General features: G+C 28.4%; 1 protein-coding gene and 1 long non-coding RNA gene across 2 annotated transcripts; one reads left to right on the forward strand and one right to left on the reverse strand.

The window, feature by feature from the left end:
* Positions 1 to 207: 207 nt before the first annotated feature.
* LOC140955784 (uncharacterized) lies at positions 208 to 1445 on the reverse strand. The gene is made up of 3 exons (XR_012170309.1): positions 1248 to 1445; positions 882 to 990; positions 208 to 479 (listed from the first exon to the last, which is right to left on the reverse strand). It is a non-coding gene; the product is annotated as an uncharacterized lncRNA (long non-coding RNA).
* Positions 1446 to 11588: 10143 nt separating this feature from the next.
* Positions 11589 to 13776, forward strand: LOC118043406 (mogroside I-E synthase-like). Its single transcript, XM_035051375.2, has 2 exons — positions 11589 to 12327; positions 13027 to 13776. The coding sequence occupies exons 1-2, from the start codon at positions 11674 to 11676 to the stop codon at positions 13774 to 13776; spliced, it is 1404 nt and encodes a 467-aa protein (XP_034907266.1). The 5' UTR covers positions 11589 to 11673.
* The last annotated feature ends 3747 nt before the right edge of the window (positions 13777 to 17523 follow it).

A 17523-nucleotide genomic window follows, 5' to 3' on the forward strand; every position in this document is an offset into this window, starting at 1 on the left:
ATGGTCTTCCATGACAGCACCACTGTCTCTTCTTATAGTATGAGAATTCAAACACTAGGCTCTGATACCATGAAGAAATTTGAAGCAGAGAAGAGACGAGAAATAGTGCAGTCAAAACAGAGTTCTGCGTTATATTTTCTTATGCTGTACATATGCATATATATATACAAAAGGGAAATATTGCAGCAAGGAAAGACAATCCTGCGTATCTTTTCTCCTAACAGTATGCTAATATTATATGCTAATAATAAATACAAAATCATATCTAAACTAGGTAATAAATAAGTTATACTTGGTAATAGCATAATAATAAAGATCTTCATGAATCGTTTCAGTATCTTCAATACAATCCTTAAGCTTCCCAATGCAGTCTGGGAACGATGATTTGAGACAAAACAATGAAACATGCCTTTTGTAAAAGCAATTAAGGCGAGGATGACACTAGTTAAGGCAGACGTCTTTTAACTGCACCAAAAGGCCTGCGAGTTAAGGGGAAAAAAGCATCCAAACATTATTAATTTTCTGGATAAAACTTAATTACAAAATGTTACCCAAATAATAATTAATCAAAAACAATACCAATAAATAATCTTAACAAAGAAGGGAAATTTCCGCTTCGTATCTAATGTATCCATTAAAAAAGATATCAAATACGGATGCACATAATTTATGATCCAAGATATGCAAATTACTCGACATATTTTTCTCCCCACGAAATGCAATTGAGAAATGAAGAACATGCATAGCGTTATCTGGAATTGCTCATATGCTGAAAAATAGAGAATTGTATATGTATAAAAGCATGAAGAAGAAACCTATGTGAACTGAAACAATACAAATGATATCATAATGAAGAGATTTGCCATGATTAGTAGACTTACATTGAAACAAGCAGTGCGCCTTGTACACGCTCTCTTTGCTTTCTTAAGCTTTGAGAAAAACTCATCTTCGGAATAAATATGGCCTGCTGGTGAAGCCAAGAAAATCCTTCTGGCAGGTATTAGTGGAGACAAAGACCACTTTGCTCATTATGGAAGTCATATTGAGATGCATAGAAGAACTTACCAACAAAAATCATGAGAAATGTAGTTCAATTAATCAGGTTCTAGGTTTGTTTTTTAAAGATCACCAGTTCAAATTTTACAAATAAAATATTTATATAATCATTAATTTTAAGGCTTGTTAGATTAATTAAGCTACTGATTCGAATACTGATATTAATTAAAAAAAAAAAAAAAAAAACTTACCAACAAGTCTCTCGGAGACTGGTTTTGAAACCATTTGAATACTTGGACTTGCCAGCGAAGAACTTCCTGGTGATGGTGATGCCTTCGACATGTTTTTCACAGTGGGAGAAAGTGTGTGTTTTGGAATTTTCTCTTTGTGATTATGCAAGAGATACGAACATGACGGAATAAAAATAGCGGAAAGTGAGCTACAATTAGATTTGCTTGTATGTGTGTTCATGGACCAGAACTTACTTTGGACGAGGACGGATTTTATTGTTTGGATGCTTTTTTCCCCTTAACTCGCAGGCCTTTCGGTGCAATTAAAAGAAGTCTGCCTTAATTAGTGCCATCCTCGCCTTAATTGCTTTTACAAAAGGCATGTTTCATTGTTTTGTCTCAAATCATTGTTCCCAGACTGCATTGGGAAGCTTAAGGATTGTAAGAAAAGGTTAATCAAGTTAAGAAAATAATATTGAACGCTAAGCATTTCCGTTTAACCACGACGTACGTACACTAAGTATTTTTTCTGATAAACATGGCCACATGTAATGTTGTGCTACTTTCTCATTCTTAAATTACAGCAGTTATCAACGGAGTCAAAAGGGTATTCCAGTTCAGCAGGGTGACCCGGATTCTAGGGCTGGAACCGGGCCTAGTTTATGAAAAAATAAAAATGGTTAAAAACTTGGTTGTAATTTATTAACTATTTTTTAAAATCAAAATATTAGAGTTAACCCGAGTTATCTGGTCAAAACCAGGTCAAAACCCATGATCCAAACTTTGAGTCGGGTTGATCACTGGGCAGGTTTAAAATACTGGTCCAAAATTAAAGAACCATTGAAGTATATGGTCCTGTATAACGTTTGTATACCTTTTAGGTGGCAAATGCACTTAGATTCCGACAGAACAGTACTGTACGCCATTGTTCTTTTTATTACTTGTATGATATATGTACCACACTTTAAATCTTCAACAACCGTGTTCAACTTTATAAATCCATATGCCAGTACATGGATACGCTTACGACTACACATCTCGCACATGGCCAGGGTATTCTATTGTCTTCTTCCTTAAAGATTCAACTTAAAGCCTTCAATGATTCTGATTGGGCTTCCTTCCTGATACTGGAAGGTCAGTTACTGTTACTGCATATTTCTTGGAAACTCTTTTATTTTTTACAAATCCAAGAAACAATCTATTATATATATCTCGCTTCTCAGCTAAGGTAGAATATTGGTGTATGGTTTCCACCTGTTCAGAACTTGCCTGACTTCGATACCTCCTTCAAGATCTGCGTGTCTTTCATCCTCAAGTAGCCCAGTTTTACTGTGACAATTAGGTTGTTCTAAATATTACTGCAAACCCTGTTTTTTATGAACGCACAAAACATTTTGAATTGAATTGTTATATCATTCGTGATAAGATACAAGATAGTAGCGTCATAACTACTCATGTTGTTTCTTGGTGTCAAATAGCGAGCATATTTATTAAAGCTCTTCCTTCTTCTATTTTTCAGAGACACTTGTTAAATATAAAAATAGTTAATCTCTATTCTCTATCTTGTGGGGGTATTAAACACCACATCAACCAAATGCCACTCAACCAGCATCAAGCAACATCCTGCAACAAAATTTGTAAATGCAACAGAATAAATCTTTTATATTCTTTCTCTTTTTTGTTTTTCTTTTCCTTATTTAGCTAAAAGCATTTTTGTTATAAGAGCATATGACAAAATAGTTTGTTGTAGTTTGTTATACTAAGCTCTGTATAAATACAGTTGTTCTCTCTGCAATTCATAATTATCAAGTGTGAAATAATAAGCAATCTCCTGCATCATTTTGTCTTAATGTAAAAGTTCTCTTCCTTGATCATTTCATACCCTCTTCATTCTTTCATTGTGAAGATTGTGCTATTAAAAATAACACAACCTATAAATTGTGAAGGGCAACCTTTAATTTTAAAAACAAGTTTAGATTGTATTGTTGGAAATTGCACAACTATAATTAGAGGTGAGCAAAAAACCCGAGAAACCGAGAAAAAAATAACCAAAAAACTGAAGTAAAAAAAAACTGATTAATTTTTTTAATTTTTTTTCAGTTTAGTTTGGTTTCGGTTTAGGAAACCTAAAACTGACCAAACCCCAACCGAACCGAACTGGTTCAGTTAAGGGAGTACTATAAATACAAAATATTAAATGCCTTTTAATTTTTAACCCAAATCATGCCTTACTTGAATGCCAGTCTTTCTTGTCCTTATTATAAGATTCAACTCTGACTAAGCAAAGAATCCAAATAGGAGATTGAGAGAGTGAGATCCTAAGTTTGTATCTAAAAGTCTAAAGTTAAGTTTCTATCTAAAAAGTCTAAAGTTATTGTGATAACAAAAAAACAAAATAAGTTAATTCCACCTAAGACTAGTATTAGTTGGCATTTGTGCATTCACTATAAAAAAACTTAACTTGATAACTAGAAAATATCATTTTCCTTTACCTTTCATGGATCAAATCATAAAAGAGTTGTTAGTTATAAATTTTATTTTTTTCTAGATAGCTATTTAGGTTATAACCAAATTGAAATTGTACTTGAAGGTCAAAAGAAAATTACTTTCACATGTTTGTTTGGTGTTTTTACATATTGAAGATGCCTTTTGGATTATATAATGCATTGGTCACATTTTAAAGATGCATACTTAGCATATTTAGAGATATAGTTGAATATTTTCTTAAAATTTTTATGGAAGGTTTTTCTATTTTTGGTGATTTATTGATAATTGTTTAACTAACTTAGAAAAGGTTTTAAGTAGTTATGAAGAAAAGACTATTATGTTAAATTGAGAAAAATATCACTTCATCATAAAAAAGGGTATTGTACTTGATCACATTGTTTCATTAATAGGAATTGAGGTAGACAAGTTTAAAATAGAGTTAATTATCAACTTGTCAACATCAAAATCTGTAAAAGATGGTAGATCATTCTTAAGACATGTTAGGTTTTTGTAGGAGGTTTATTAAATATTTTAGTGTAATATTTCAGTCATTGTGTAACCTCTAAACAAAGGATAATTGTTTTGAATAGATTGAATATTTTGAAGAAGCCGTTATTAAACTTAAAAATTTTCCTACTTCTACTATTGTCATTCAACCTCCTGATTGGTCATTATCTTTTGAAATAATATGTGATGCTAGTAATTATGTCATGGGTGTTGTTTTAGGACAAAAAAAACATAAGAAACCTTATGTGATTTATTATGCAAATAAAACTTTAAATAATACTTAAATAAATTATTTCACCACTAAAAAGAAATTAATTGCGGTAGTATTTGCATGTGAAAAACTTAGATATTATTTTGTTAACCCACTTGTTATTGTTTTTAGTGATCATGCAACATTAAAATATCTTTTTTTTTAATAAGAATTCTAAGGCTAGATTAGTACGATGGATCCTATTACTTCAAGAATTTGATATCACAATCAAAGATAAGAAAGGTATAAAAAATATTATTGTTGATCATTTTTCAAAATTAACAATAAAGTTAACATTTGATATCACACCAATTAATGATAATGTGGATGACACCTTATCCCCTCTAATATAAAAACATTACAGGCATGGTCCAATGCTTATATTTTTTGGTATAGCCACCCAAGCCTAAATGCTTGCTTTTTGTTTGTTGGTCCATCAATTTTTTTTGCTTCTTTTTAATTCAATTAATTTCATTCAAATAAATAATTATATAGGATTATATTTGTCTCATGAACCGGGTCATGATTTTTGCAAGTTTACATAGGTTAACTTGAGCTTTTTTTAGGTTCAATTTTTTTTAGAATGATTTTTTTTTTAATTCATCATTTAATATTGAGATGATTAAGAATTAAAATTTATATTTTTTTTAATTTTATTTTCATAAGGCTATCGCAGTCTTATGACATGAGTTGCAGATTTAGTAGGTTAACTTAGGCTAACTTGGATCAATTATTTTTGGTCAATTATTTTTTTAATTTGATATTTCAACACTCGATTGATTGGGGATTATGTTTCGTATTTTTTTAAACACTTGCTTTCAATGTAGTTATTACATTCTCATAATCCAGATTGTGGATTTAACATGTTAATCCTAGTTGACTTGATTCAATCAAATATATTTTCATCTTAATATTATTTTTAAAATATTATTTTTATATTTTTTTAGTTAGACTATGTTTTACACTTGCTTAGTCAATCGGGTTATATTAGCCATTGCTATCAGTAATATTTTTTTGGCATCCCAAAAATATTGATTTGGCTCATGCTAAAATGATGTAGTAAACTCCTATCTAATTAACCAATGGGGTGACACACGAATGATTCACTCACATAACCCTTGCAAAGCTTGACAAAGAACGCAAAAATCAAGCCAGTTTCCCCATCAATGAACCCGTCCATCTGTTTTTAATTTACAAAGTAGCACAATTTAAAACATATTTGAAAAAATAACACAGTTTGTAGTTTACACTCGAATGAGAAATAGCATCCGTACATTTTGTAATGAGCAATCACCAGGAAGTAACGCATCAATCTTAAATTTGGAAGAATACAAAAAGATAATCATAAAAATAATATAAATATGGGATATCGTGAATCTATATTTGAACTAGAAATCTAAAAGATTACCAATTCGAATAATCTTCACCCAGCTTATACCCTTTATTAGACAAAATCTTACCAGCACCTTTGTTGGTCTCCACAAAAGAAAAAATCGTGAAGGAGAGAATAAGTTTTTAAGAGCGTGGTAACGGTTGCTTTTTAAAGTATTTTATTTTAAAATATATTAAAATATTTTTTTATTTTTTAAAAATTATTTTTGACAATAACACATTAAAATATTTGAAAACATAAAAAAATGTATTAATTTAAAATAAAAAAATAAAATTTTTTCAAATATTTTAAAAATATTTCCGAAATACAATTCCAAACACTGCCAAGACAATGTGAAGAAACAATGACTAGGAGGTATATCTAAGGAGTCATGACATGTGACAATACACACCAATTAGACTAACTAATGAGCCTAAGAAGATAGTAATTCATATTGTGATAAAAATTATTTTTTAAAATATTTTTATTAAAAATATATTAAAATAAAAAAAAATATTATTTTAATATATTTCTAAATAAAAATCACTTTCAAAATTAAATCTTTACTAATCTTTAAATACCATTGAAATCGTCGACCAAACCGTAACTTTTTTTTTCAACCAAACAATAAAATCCGTCCTCGTCCAAAGTAAGTTCTGGTCCATGAAAGTGTATACAAGCAAATCTAATTGTAGCTCACTTTCCGCTATTTTTATTCCGTCATGTTCGTATCTCTTGCATAATCACAAAGAGAAAATTCCAAAACACACACTTTTTCTCTCAGTGAAAAACATGTCGGAGGCGGCATCATCACCAGGAAGTTCTTCGCTGGCAAGTCCAAGTATTCAAATGGTTTCGAAATCAGTCTCCGAGAGACTTCTTGGTAAGTTCTTCATCTTCTTCTTGTGGTTATTTGAGTTAACTTGTATGTAACTTAATTAATCAAACAGGCTTGATTTTTGCATTCTTTGTCAAGCTTTGCAAGGGTTTTGTGGGTAAATCATTCGTGTGTCACCCCATTGGCTAATTAGGTAGGAGTTTACTACATCATTGTAGCATGAGCCAAATCAATTTTTTTGGGATGCCAAAAAAATATTACTAACAGCAATAACTAATGTAACTCAATTGACTAAGCAAGTCTAAAACATAATTTAACTAAAAATATATAAAAATAATATTAAGATAGAAATATATTTAATTAAATCAGGTCAATTAGGATTAACATGTTAAATCCACAATCTAGATTATGAGATTGTAATAACTACATTAAAGCAAGTGTTAAAAAAAAATACAAAACATAATCCCCAATCAACCGAGTGTTAAAATATAAAATTAAAAGAATAATTGACTAAAGAAAATTGATCCAAGTTAGCCCGAGTTAACCTGTTAAATCTGCAACTCATGTCATAAGACTGTGATAGCCTTATGAAAATAAAATTAAAAAAATATATGAATTTTAATTCATAATCATCTCAATATTAAATGATTAAATTAAAAAAAAATCATTCTAAAAAATTGAACCTAAAAAAAGCTCAAGTTAACCTGTGTAAACTTGCAAAAATCATGACCCAGTTCATGAGACAAATATAATCCTATATAATTATTTATTTGAATGAAATTAATTGAATTAAAAAGAAGCAAAAAAAATTGATGGACCAACAAACAAAAAGCAAGCATTTAGGCTTGGGTTGCTATACCAAAAAATATAAGTATTGGACCATGCCTCTAATGTTTTTATATTAGAGGAGATAATGTGTCATCCACCTTTAAATTTTTCTAAAAAAAAATTGTAAACGCTACAATGTTTGTTGCCCTAGAATTTAGCGAGGTTGCTTGAAAGTTGAGGCGAGGGTATTTTACGCCTAAATTTTTTTCAATCCATTTATTACTCAAAAAACCTAAATAATAGCCTACATAATAAACTCATTTATGACTTCAAACAACCAAAACATCAATAAAAAACACAAAAATCAACCTGAATTTTAAAAAAAATCATAAAATCATATATACCCTCTTAAGCAAGGTTAAGGATTCAATGGAACTCATCTCATCGAATGAAAACTCATTAATACTAAGATTGATATTTTTTATGGTTAGAATTGGTGTCAACAGACTATTTTTTCTCTCTACTACTAAAATTCAGTTATCTTATCTCTCTTCTCTTAAACCTAAGAACTGGAAATAAACCTAAGAACTAGAAATTAAGAGAAAGGGACAAACAATTTATAGATTGAAAAGTAGAAGAATCAAATTTATCTTTTTCACACCAATTTTAAAAGAGCCATCTGATTCCTTATATTTTTTTACTTTCGTCCTTTTTTAAAATGTTGTCCTTTCTTAATGAATTATAAACAATTGGTCACCAATTTAGACACAAAAGGATGAATTCGAAAAAGTAAAAAATGATAGAAGAATTACTAACTCGATGCTCGTATTATATATACATTGAATTATCTTCATATCTTTTAATTTAGCTCTCTACGGAAAAGAGAAGTTGATTAGAGATAAATTAAATAATTTTAATATAAGGACTATTTTGAAATTCTATTAAATTATAAGGACTATTACTTACATTTTAGGGAAATTAATAGGGCAATTGCCCACGAGTGGATTTTCTCTAAATAAACACAACCCTAACCAACTGTGTATGCTATGTTACTAACTTGGTTTACACAATTTGGTTTTAATATCTCCATATACATGCATCCAAATAGAAATGATAATCTAGTTTGAAATTGAAGAATATTTTCATGAACCAATTTAAATGGATATCTAATTTTTGAATTTTTTAGGGTTCATGAGTAATTATTAAAGGAAACTCAAAATTATGTAATTATTAGCTAAAAAAAGTTTAGACAGCATGATTAAGGTGTGTTATTAAAGAAATTGAAAGCCAATTTGGAAGAAAATTGAGCCTAAAGTGGCCGACCATTGCAAGGAATTTTTGGGGGGGAGGGGGATTTGGAAAATTTGATATATTGTGTTGTTTCTATGTATTAATGATGTGAAAGTACTTGTGAATTATTGTGTTGTGCTTAAGTCATGCTTGATGTGTTGGAAAGTTTTGGATATAGTTAAATTTTATGTAAAAGAATGATTGTTTAGGATATCCATTAAATATTTGATAAAATGAATGCAAGTGTTTGAAAATAAATGTTTAGGATTAAGACCCTAATGTCTTTTAATCCTTGTGAAATATATGTCTTAGACTTGGTTTGTTTGTACCGTGTAGCCATGCTTAATTATTTTGAATTTTTATTTTTTAAAATTTATTTTTATATATGTTTTTTAATCATTTTGATATGTTAATATTAAAATTAAAATTTTAAAAAGTAAAAATATATATAATATTTTAATGTATTTTCAGCTAAAAAATATTTTAAAAAATAATTTTCACTACCAATATCAACCACAATCTAATGGGTGTGTTTTACTCTAAGGTCTAATTGGCGTGTTTTTCTCGATCATGTTTCTATGCGTTGTCCTTGAAAAGATGAGATTGGTGTCACTACGCGGGAGCAATGATGTTATGGCTTCCCGGGGTTATTTTTTTTTATTATAAATTACAATTATAATTATATTATATAATAAGCCAATTGATATTTTTTTTTGGGTTGAAACTGGTATTATTAAGTTTTCTAAGATTTTTTTGGTTTTTTAAAGTTAAATTCGAGTTTCGGAATCCAAAAACTTTAAACCCGCTTTTCCAATGAAGAACGGAGAATGAATAGGTGGAAATAACATATCTTCCGCCCTCTATTTTTAGCATAATCTTCGCAATATTTTTTTATATTTTCAACAAGTTATGTTGTTCCAGGTTATAACATAATCTGTTGAGTCTGTGTTTATTTTTTAGATTATGCTAATAGGAAAAGCTTAACCTCAGAAGTTTTGATTTATCATGTAATTCTGCTCAACGCAACCTTTATATTTAAAAAAAAATGTTGGTTTTTGTTACTGAAAACAGTGCAACCTATCAGAATAATATAGGTTGCGTTGCTCTTAAGAGTGCAAGATACAAACCGAATTATTTTCTCAAATATCTTTTGAATCGGCCTCGTATCATTCTTTTTCTTCTTTTCTTTTTTTTTAACTTTGATTTTTTATTAATACTTTTTTAATTTAAAGTAATTTTTAAATTTAAGTTTTAATTAATACCTTTTTCTATGATTTTTTTGGCTCATTTTAATTAATATTATTGTATTGGATGTGTTTAATTTTTTAAAAGGGTTGTTTCATTCATCTATATTATATATATTAAAAATCAATTTCTTATGATATTTAATATATGTATCCTTGCATAGTTTTTTTTTTTTTCTTTAATTTTATTCTATAAATTTTATGTGTGTGCCACAGGTATAGTTAGGTTCAAAATTACATCCTAGAATGGTATGGTTAGATTCTATAGATTTTATGTGTGTGCCACAAGTATAGTTAGATTCTATAGATTTTATACAAATTACATCCTTGAATGGTAGCTCCAACACAAGTATAGTTAGGTTCAAAATGACGATAGCGCGATTAACGTAAGTTCACACGTCATATGCAAATTGGGATTCATATTCTAAGGACGTTGTTTTCAACGTTTTGTCTCGTCTTGACTGCATGCCAGATTACGTGTCCTTTTTCTTTTTCTTTTCTTTTTTTCCCTTCTTGCTCCTACATCCTCACGTATTTCATCTCTAATTATCCAAGTGTCCTCCACTTTTAATTAGCATTATCAATTTTTATTTGTGCGGATATCATAATAACCAATTTATACTTCGTTACTTAATCTGGTTTATATCTCTCTCTCCAAACAATTACTAGCTAAAATTTACCTCTAACTTTACTTCTTTAAAGAAAATAATTAATGAAAAGCTAAGTTGAGCCATATATAATTTTTTTATATTTAGAAATCATGACATATTACTACATAATATTATACTTGATTTTTAAATATAAATCAATCAATTTATTAAATTAATAATAAATTAAATTATTTAATTTTATTTTAATAAGATCATGATTTTATTTAAATCAATATATTAAAAATCTAATAGCTCACTTGCATCAAGAATCACTAGTAAGAAATTAAATTGGGATAATTAAACAAAATTGACTTGATTATTAATAAATTTAAAAAATTACAAACTAAAATGTAATTAATATAAAAAATTATAATTTTAAAACTAGAAAAATCAAACAAGAATATGATTACATAAATTTCTAATAACTATCCTGAAATAAAATATGTAATATTTTTTAAGAGACAAATTAAGTGATATCTTGTTATTAATAAAAATATTAGGTTTTTTTTCTATAAATGTAACATCATGCTTGTATTTTTTAGTATCACAACAAACAAAACTAAGAGTTCAATTAAAATAAATTATTATTTTGACTAAATAGTTATTAATGAACTGACAATTAGTTTAGACTCAAATAATTTATTATATTTTCCACATTCATAGGAATGCACCCATGTTTTTATTTTATGAATATGATATTCTTCTAAGAATTTCTAATAATATTAAGTGTTATTTTTTTTTTTTTTTGGCATTTCTAATTCATGACAACTTAGCCTTTAAGAATTTATAAACCCTAAAAATATTTGATGTTCACCTAATCTCCGACAAATCTTAAATAATTTTATAAAAAAAATCCATGATTCTCTCTTTTTTTTTAAAAATTATTATTTTCACTAAAATCCAAAAGAGAGAAAAATAAGTAGTAGAAAAATCTCCCTTTTGCTTTGATTGATTGGTTATAAATTCAGCACGGCAATCAATCTAACTGCAGAGGAGGGTAGGAGAGAGAGAGAGATCAGAGTTTGCAGGTACCGGAGAAAAATGGAGAGGGAACAAAAAACCAGCAGTGCAAGTCATGTGCTAGTCCTTCCGCTGCCTATACAAGGCCACATAAACCCAATGCTTCAATTCTGTAAGCGTTTAGCTTCAAAAGGCCTCAAGGTCACGCTAATCACCCCCACTTCAATGGGCACCTCCATGCATCAAGACAACGCTTGTTCCATCAACATGGAAACCATCTTCGATGGTTACAGAGAAGGTGAAAGAGCAGCAACCGCAGAGGAATACATCGAGCGTTTCAAGGACACAATCCCGAAAAGCTTAGCAGAGCTCATCGGCAAAAACAGTACCAGCCAATACCCTGCTAAATTCATCATTTATGACTCCATTCTACCATGGGTTCTGGATGTGGCGAAGAGCTGGGGCCTGGAAGGAGGTCCGTTTTTCACCCAATCATGCGCGGTTACGGTTTTATATTACCATACACTACAAGGGGGCGCTTTGAAAATTCCCATGGAAGAAAAATCGCCGGTGTCCCTGCCTTCCCTGCCACAGTTGGAGTTCAGTGATCTCCCATCCCTTGTTCATGGTCCAGGTTCGTATCCCGGTATATATGACCTCCTTTTTAGCCAGTTCTCAAATATAGATGAAGCGAGCTGGCTCCTTTGGAACACTTTCAATGAACTTGAAGATGAGGTACGTTCCAAGTTCCCAGCAAGAAATATTACACTCTCTGTGCACTTTAGTATTCAACACATAATTAATAATTCCTAGTTCTATAGATTGAAATCAATCAAGTTGTGGTTGCTCTTAGGCCTCTGCTAAATGTTAGTTCGATTAAATTAATTTCCTGTGGTTAAAAGAAGAAGAAAAGTGTGGTTATGTGTGGATAATGAACTGGTCATGGCTTGAACTACTAGTCAAAGTCAGACAGTACGGCCTTGATCAACCTATACTATTTTTCATATTAAACACAGCTTTAAAACACTCTCACGCGCAAATAAAAACACAATGTCAATCAGCCTCTTAGGGTTTAAATGTTTGTTGTAAGCTCTTTTTCATCTGGTGATGGTGTAAACTCAAGTTGTAGCTAATTGACGGCCAATGTTCAAACTTTGAACCTTTTTCTTTTTTTCTTATGGAGTTAAGATGTTAAAATTTTAACTTATACCCAAGAACTTGAGCTCTCAACAGTACTTGTGGTAATTAATTGATAATAGCATTCTTATTATCAAAAAAGAAAAAAAAAATGATAATAGCATTCTATTATTTTCATTCAGTTGGTCATTAAACCCTGTGCTCCGTGTCCAAGTAGTCTTCAAAATACTCGTTCTAACTTCTTTCTTTGACGTCAGTGCTAAACAGTAATTTAAACACCTTAATGTTTCTATTCAGATTGTCGACTGGATGGCGAGCAAGTGGCCAATCAAGCCAATAGGACCAACAATTCCATCAATGTTCTTGGACAAGCGGCTGGAGGACGACAAAGACTATGGTCTCAGCCTCTTCAAGCCAAATTCTGAAACTTGCATGAAATGGTTAGACTCCAAGGTGCCAGGCTCGGTTGTTTATGTATCATTTGGCAGCCTCGCTGCTCTGACAGAAGACCAAATGGCAGAGTTGGCCTGGGGTCTGAAAAGAAGCAACACTCACTTTCTATGGGTTGTAAGAGAATCAGAAAAGCAAAAGCTACCTGGCAACTTCGTAGAGGAGACAACAGAGATGGGTCTGGTCATAACATGGAGTCCTCAACTAAAGGTCCTGGCTCACAAATCGGTGGGATGCTTCATGACTCACTGTGGGTGGAATTCAACACTAGAGGCTTTGAGCTTGGGAGTGCCAATGGTGGCAATGCCACAGTGGACAGATCAACCAACTAATGCGAAGTTTGTTGCCGATGTTTGGCAAGTAGGGGTTAGAGTAAAGGTAGGTGAAAATGGGATGGTGACACAAGAAGAGATAGAGAGGTGTATAAGGGAAGTCATGACGGAAGGTGAAAGAAGGGATGAGATCAGAACTCGTTCTGAGAAATGGAAGAAACTAGCAGAAATGGCTATGGATGAAGGTGGAAGCTCCGACAAGAACATTGAGGAGTTTGTGGCAAACTTGAATGCATGCAACTCCAATAGCACCAAGAAGTCCTGATCATTAAACATGCATTGAATCCCTAAATGCTAGATGTGATTGTCGTGGTAATCATTTACTTTGGATCAGCAATATGGAATTTGTTAGCCGGTGTGTTTTATGAAAATTACTTTTTAAATTTTATTGAATTTGTTTAACAAGTACAAAATTCATCAATGAAAAATAATTTTCAATTAAAAAAAATTAGTTTGGTTTTGAGGAAAATATTTTTTTTTTATTTTAAGCAGAAAATATTTTTTAGAAGTTGAGAAAAAATTAGAAATGTCTTATTATTTGCTGATTATATCAAATTTGATTCTCAAACTTTTGATTGCTTTATATTTTGTTTTGAATCTTTTTCAAAAAAAAAAATTATCTCTTAGAATTTAATTTAATTTGATTTTTATATTAATTTTGATCCTTATTTGTATGATTGTTATTTGTTTTTCTCTTATTATTATTTTTTTTGAAATTTTTTATGTATTAAATTTGCCCTTATTATTTTGATTGTTACTTATTTTATTTGAAATAATTTATGAAAATATAATTATTATTATTTTAATTTCATCATCTTCAAATTTTTTTTATTAGTTAGATTTAATCTCCATTATTTTGATTATTATTTATTTTATTTTAGATAATTTATAAAACTAAATTTTTTTTTTTAATTTCATTTTCGTTCAACTTTTAATTTGTAAGATTTATTTCTTTTTATTTTAATAAACTTGAAAAAAAAATATTAGTAGGTTATTTTCTATATTATTTTTCATGACATAACCAAACACTGGAAAATGTTTTCCAACTTATTTTTCATGATACTACCAAATATCATAAAATAATTTATTTTTCAGGAATTTATCTTTTAAGAAAACCACTTTCCAAAAAGAAACTATTTTATAGCAAACAAGCGAGATCTTGGTTATCACAGTGATTTAGGCACTGTTTACTATTGTGATTATAGTTCTTTTTCAAAGTAGTTTTTACTTGAAAATACATTGATATAATATTTTTTTTATTTTTTAAAAATTTATTTTTAACAATCAACATATCAAAAAGATATAAAAACAAAAAAAAATTTAAAGTAAAAAAATATATATTTTTTAAAAATACTTTTAAAATACAAAAATAAAGGAAGGGGCATTTGCAATTTCTAAGAATAACTTGTTATTTGGCTCCTTGGCAATTGTTGAGACAGAAAATTAAAACCCTTTTCATTGAGAAAAGAGAAAATAAACATATCAAAAAAACTGACGTTTAATTACTACTGCCACAATTTTATTTTTTAATTGGGGTTTAAAATGTTAGCTTGCAAAGTATATACTTCAATTTCCTTTTCAACTAAACTATTTAATTATTTTATCATTCAAAAAATAGTTTTATACATTAATAGTCGATCATCCAAATTCTGCAATTTCTAGTAATTAATTTAGTCGGTCAAAATTTCATTTTTTATCAATGCATTTCTTTTTTAGCATCACATGAAAGTAAATTTCATAAAAAAAAAACCGTCATGATAACAGTATAAAAAATAAATAATGATTAATTTAAAAAAAATTATATTAACAATTAAATTAAAAAAATACTTTCATTGAGTATTCATGTGCAATATTTAAAAACATTATAAATTACATTTATATTAATATATATATATATATAATTAATTGATAATATTACAATAAAAAGTTGAATTCTTGTAAAAATAAGTTTTTTAATCATTAAAAAGATTTGTTAACAAAAATTAAAATTAAAATATGAAATTGATCTTTGTTGTAAAAAGTAAATAATAGATGCAAGTGCAAATATAATGCTTTGATTTTTCTTCTCATTTTATTCACTTTCTTTTATTTATCTTAGATGCTAATTATAGTCCTATATGAATTTCGTTCTCGTAAATGGATTATTCAAATACAACTCATCTATTTAAAATTTGATATCAATAAATTCTTTAACATTTTTTTATTATCATTAAAATAATTGTTCCTAAAAACTCTAATGATTTAAATTATGAGAAAAAAATGTATTTTTCTTGTCAGAATTATTTTTTTATTATTTATTATTTTGATAGAGCAATTATTTTTTTTATTCATAGCTTGATTATTTGAAAAAAAAACCTTGATTTAATTAAAATAAATATATGTAAAAACTCAAATGATTTAAATAAAATGAGAACAAAATGCAATTAGTTAGCCAAAACTTCATTCTTTTTATTCATTACTTTGTTTTTAATTTTGAAAATACATATTTGTTTTTTTTTTTATCAAAAACACGATTAAAAATAAAGAAGCTTATCATGACAAGTCACTGTAAAAGAAAAAAAATAAAAAATATATATAATATTTTAATTATTTTCATGTGACTATATAAGAAAATAAAAGAATAACTAGCGGAATAAAATTATATAAAAATTGATAATAGTAAAAATAATAAAAATATATATTCTTTTCCCATTGATTATTTATGCCAATTTTTTAACTTGTGCACATTAATTTCATATATAATTATAAAAAAGTAAATATTATAGTAAACAATTACAATAAAAATCTAAAATATTGTTAAAAATCATGGAATAATTAAACAATTTTAAATATTATTATAATTAATTATCTAAATAGTATTTTTTTAAGATATAAAATTTTTTTTTAAAAAAAAAAAAAGAGGTCTCAGAGAATCTCGATCAGAGATGTCTGAGACTAAAAGGATGACCTATATGTACGTACCTAAACTTTAGAGCCAAGCCAATTTTATATATATATAGATTGCAAACAATGTGTCATCGACTCACAAATATTTTCAATCACCGAACTTGTCTTCATGATTGAAAAATCGGGATTCAAATCTTTGAATATCAAGAAACTAGATTTCAACCATTTTTTCTGGCCAAAACATAAAAAAAAATATGTACCTTTGAAACTCCATTTTCAATAACAAAATACAATTTAATTAGCATAAAACTTAAAATCAAATTAAATTTTTTTTTTCAAGGCTGGATCTACTTTTCCTAACATCATTGAAGGTGAAAACTAACTTTATTTAGTTCATCTCTTAAAGATAAGTCCATATACATTAAAATCAAAAGTTATTGGTGGTCATAATCTAATCACATTAAAAGAACTTAAATTTGATATATATATATATATATATATATATATATATATATATATATAAAAGTTTAGGACTAAAATGCAATAACCTATAATAAGAGGGATGAATTATGAGAAAATCAAAACTTGAGGGATCAAATGAAACTTTGACACCTTTTATAGAAGTCCTTTGATTATTCTTTTGTGTCAAATTTGGCCCTTGATCTTTCAATTTATTTTTGAAGAAGCTAAAACTTAATTTTATAAAATTAATCATAAATTTAACACAAAAACATTCGACGACATATGAATTAGACATATGAGTTAAGGGAGAGAAAATAGATCAACACATGTTTAAATGCATGAAAACATGGAAACATACTTCAAATGATGAAATTGAAATAAAATAAATTATAATGATCAAATTGCAAAAATCCTTGGAAAGAAAAAAACTAGCATCTATTGGCCTCTTAGTCTATCTACTTTTTTAAATATAGTAAATTGACTAATTTATCCTTCAAAATAAAATTTTAAAAACTTGTTTCCAGGGACTTTTTCATTTGATTTTTTTTTATTATTGTCATCTTGAGCAAGATAGTTTGATATTTTAATAAACATAAAATCTAATTAAAAATAAAAGGTGTCTAATATGTGCAATTTGAATGCACCCGCCTGTGGGAGGCACCTA

This window comes from Populus alba, chromosome 1 (assembly GCF_005239225.2).
Source record: "Populus alba chromosome 1, ASM523922v2, whole genome shotgun sequence".
Classification (NCBI taxonomy): domain Eukaryota; kingdom Viridiplantae; phylum Streptophyta; class Magnoliopsida; order Malpighiales; family Salicaceae; genus Populus; species Populus alba.

Excerpts from the sequence above, each read along its gene's own strand:
- LOC118043406 (XM_035051375.2), top strand. The coding sequence starts at position 11,674 with ATGGAGAGGGAACAAAAAACCAGCAGTGCAAGTCATGTGCTAGTCCTT. Across the intron at positions 12,328-13,026 it reads TCAATGAACTTGAAGATGAG|ATTGTCGACTGGATGGCGAG; the intron begins GTACGTTCCAAG and ends GTTTCTATTCAG.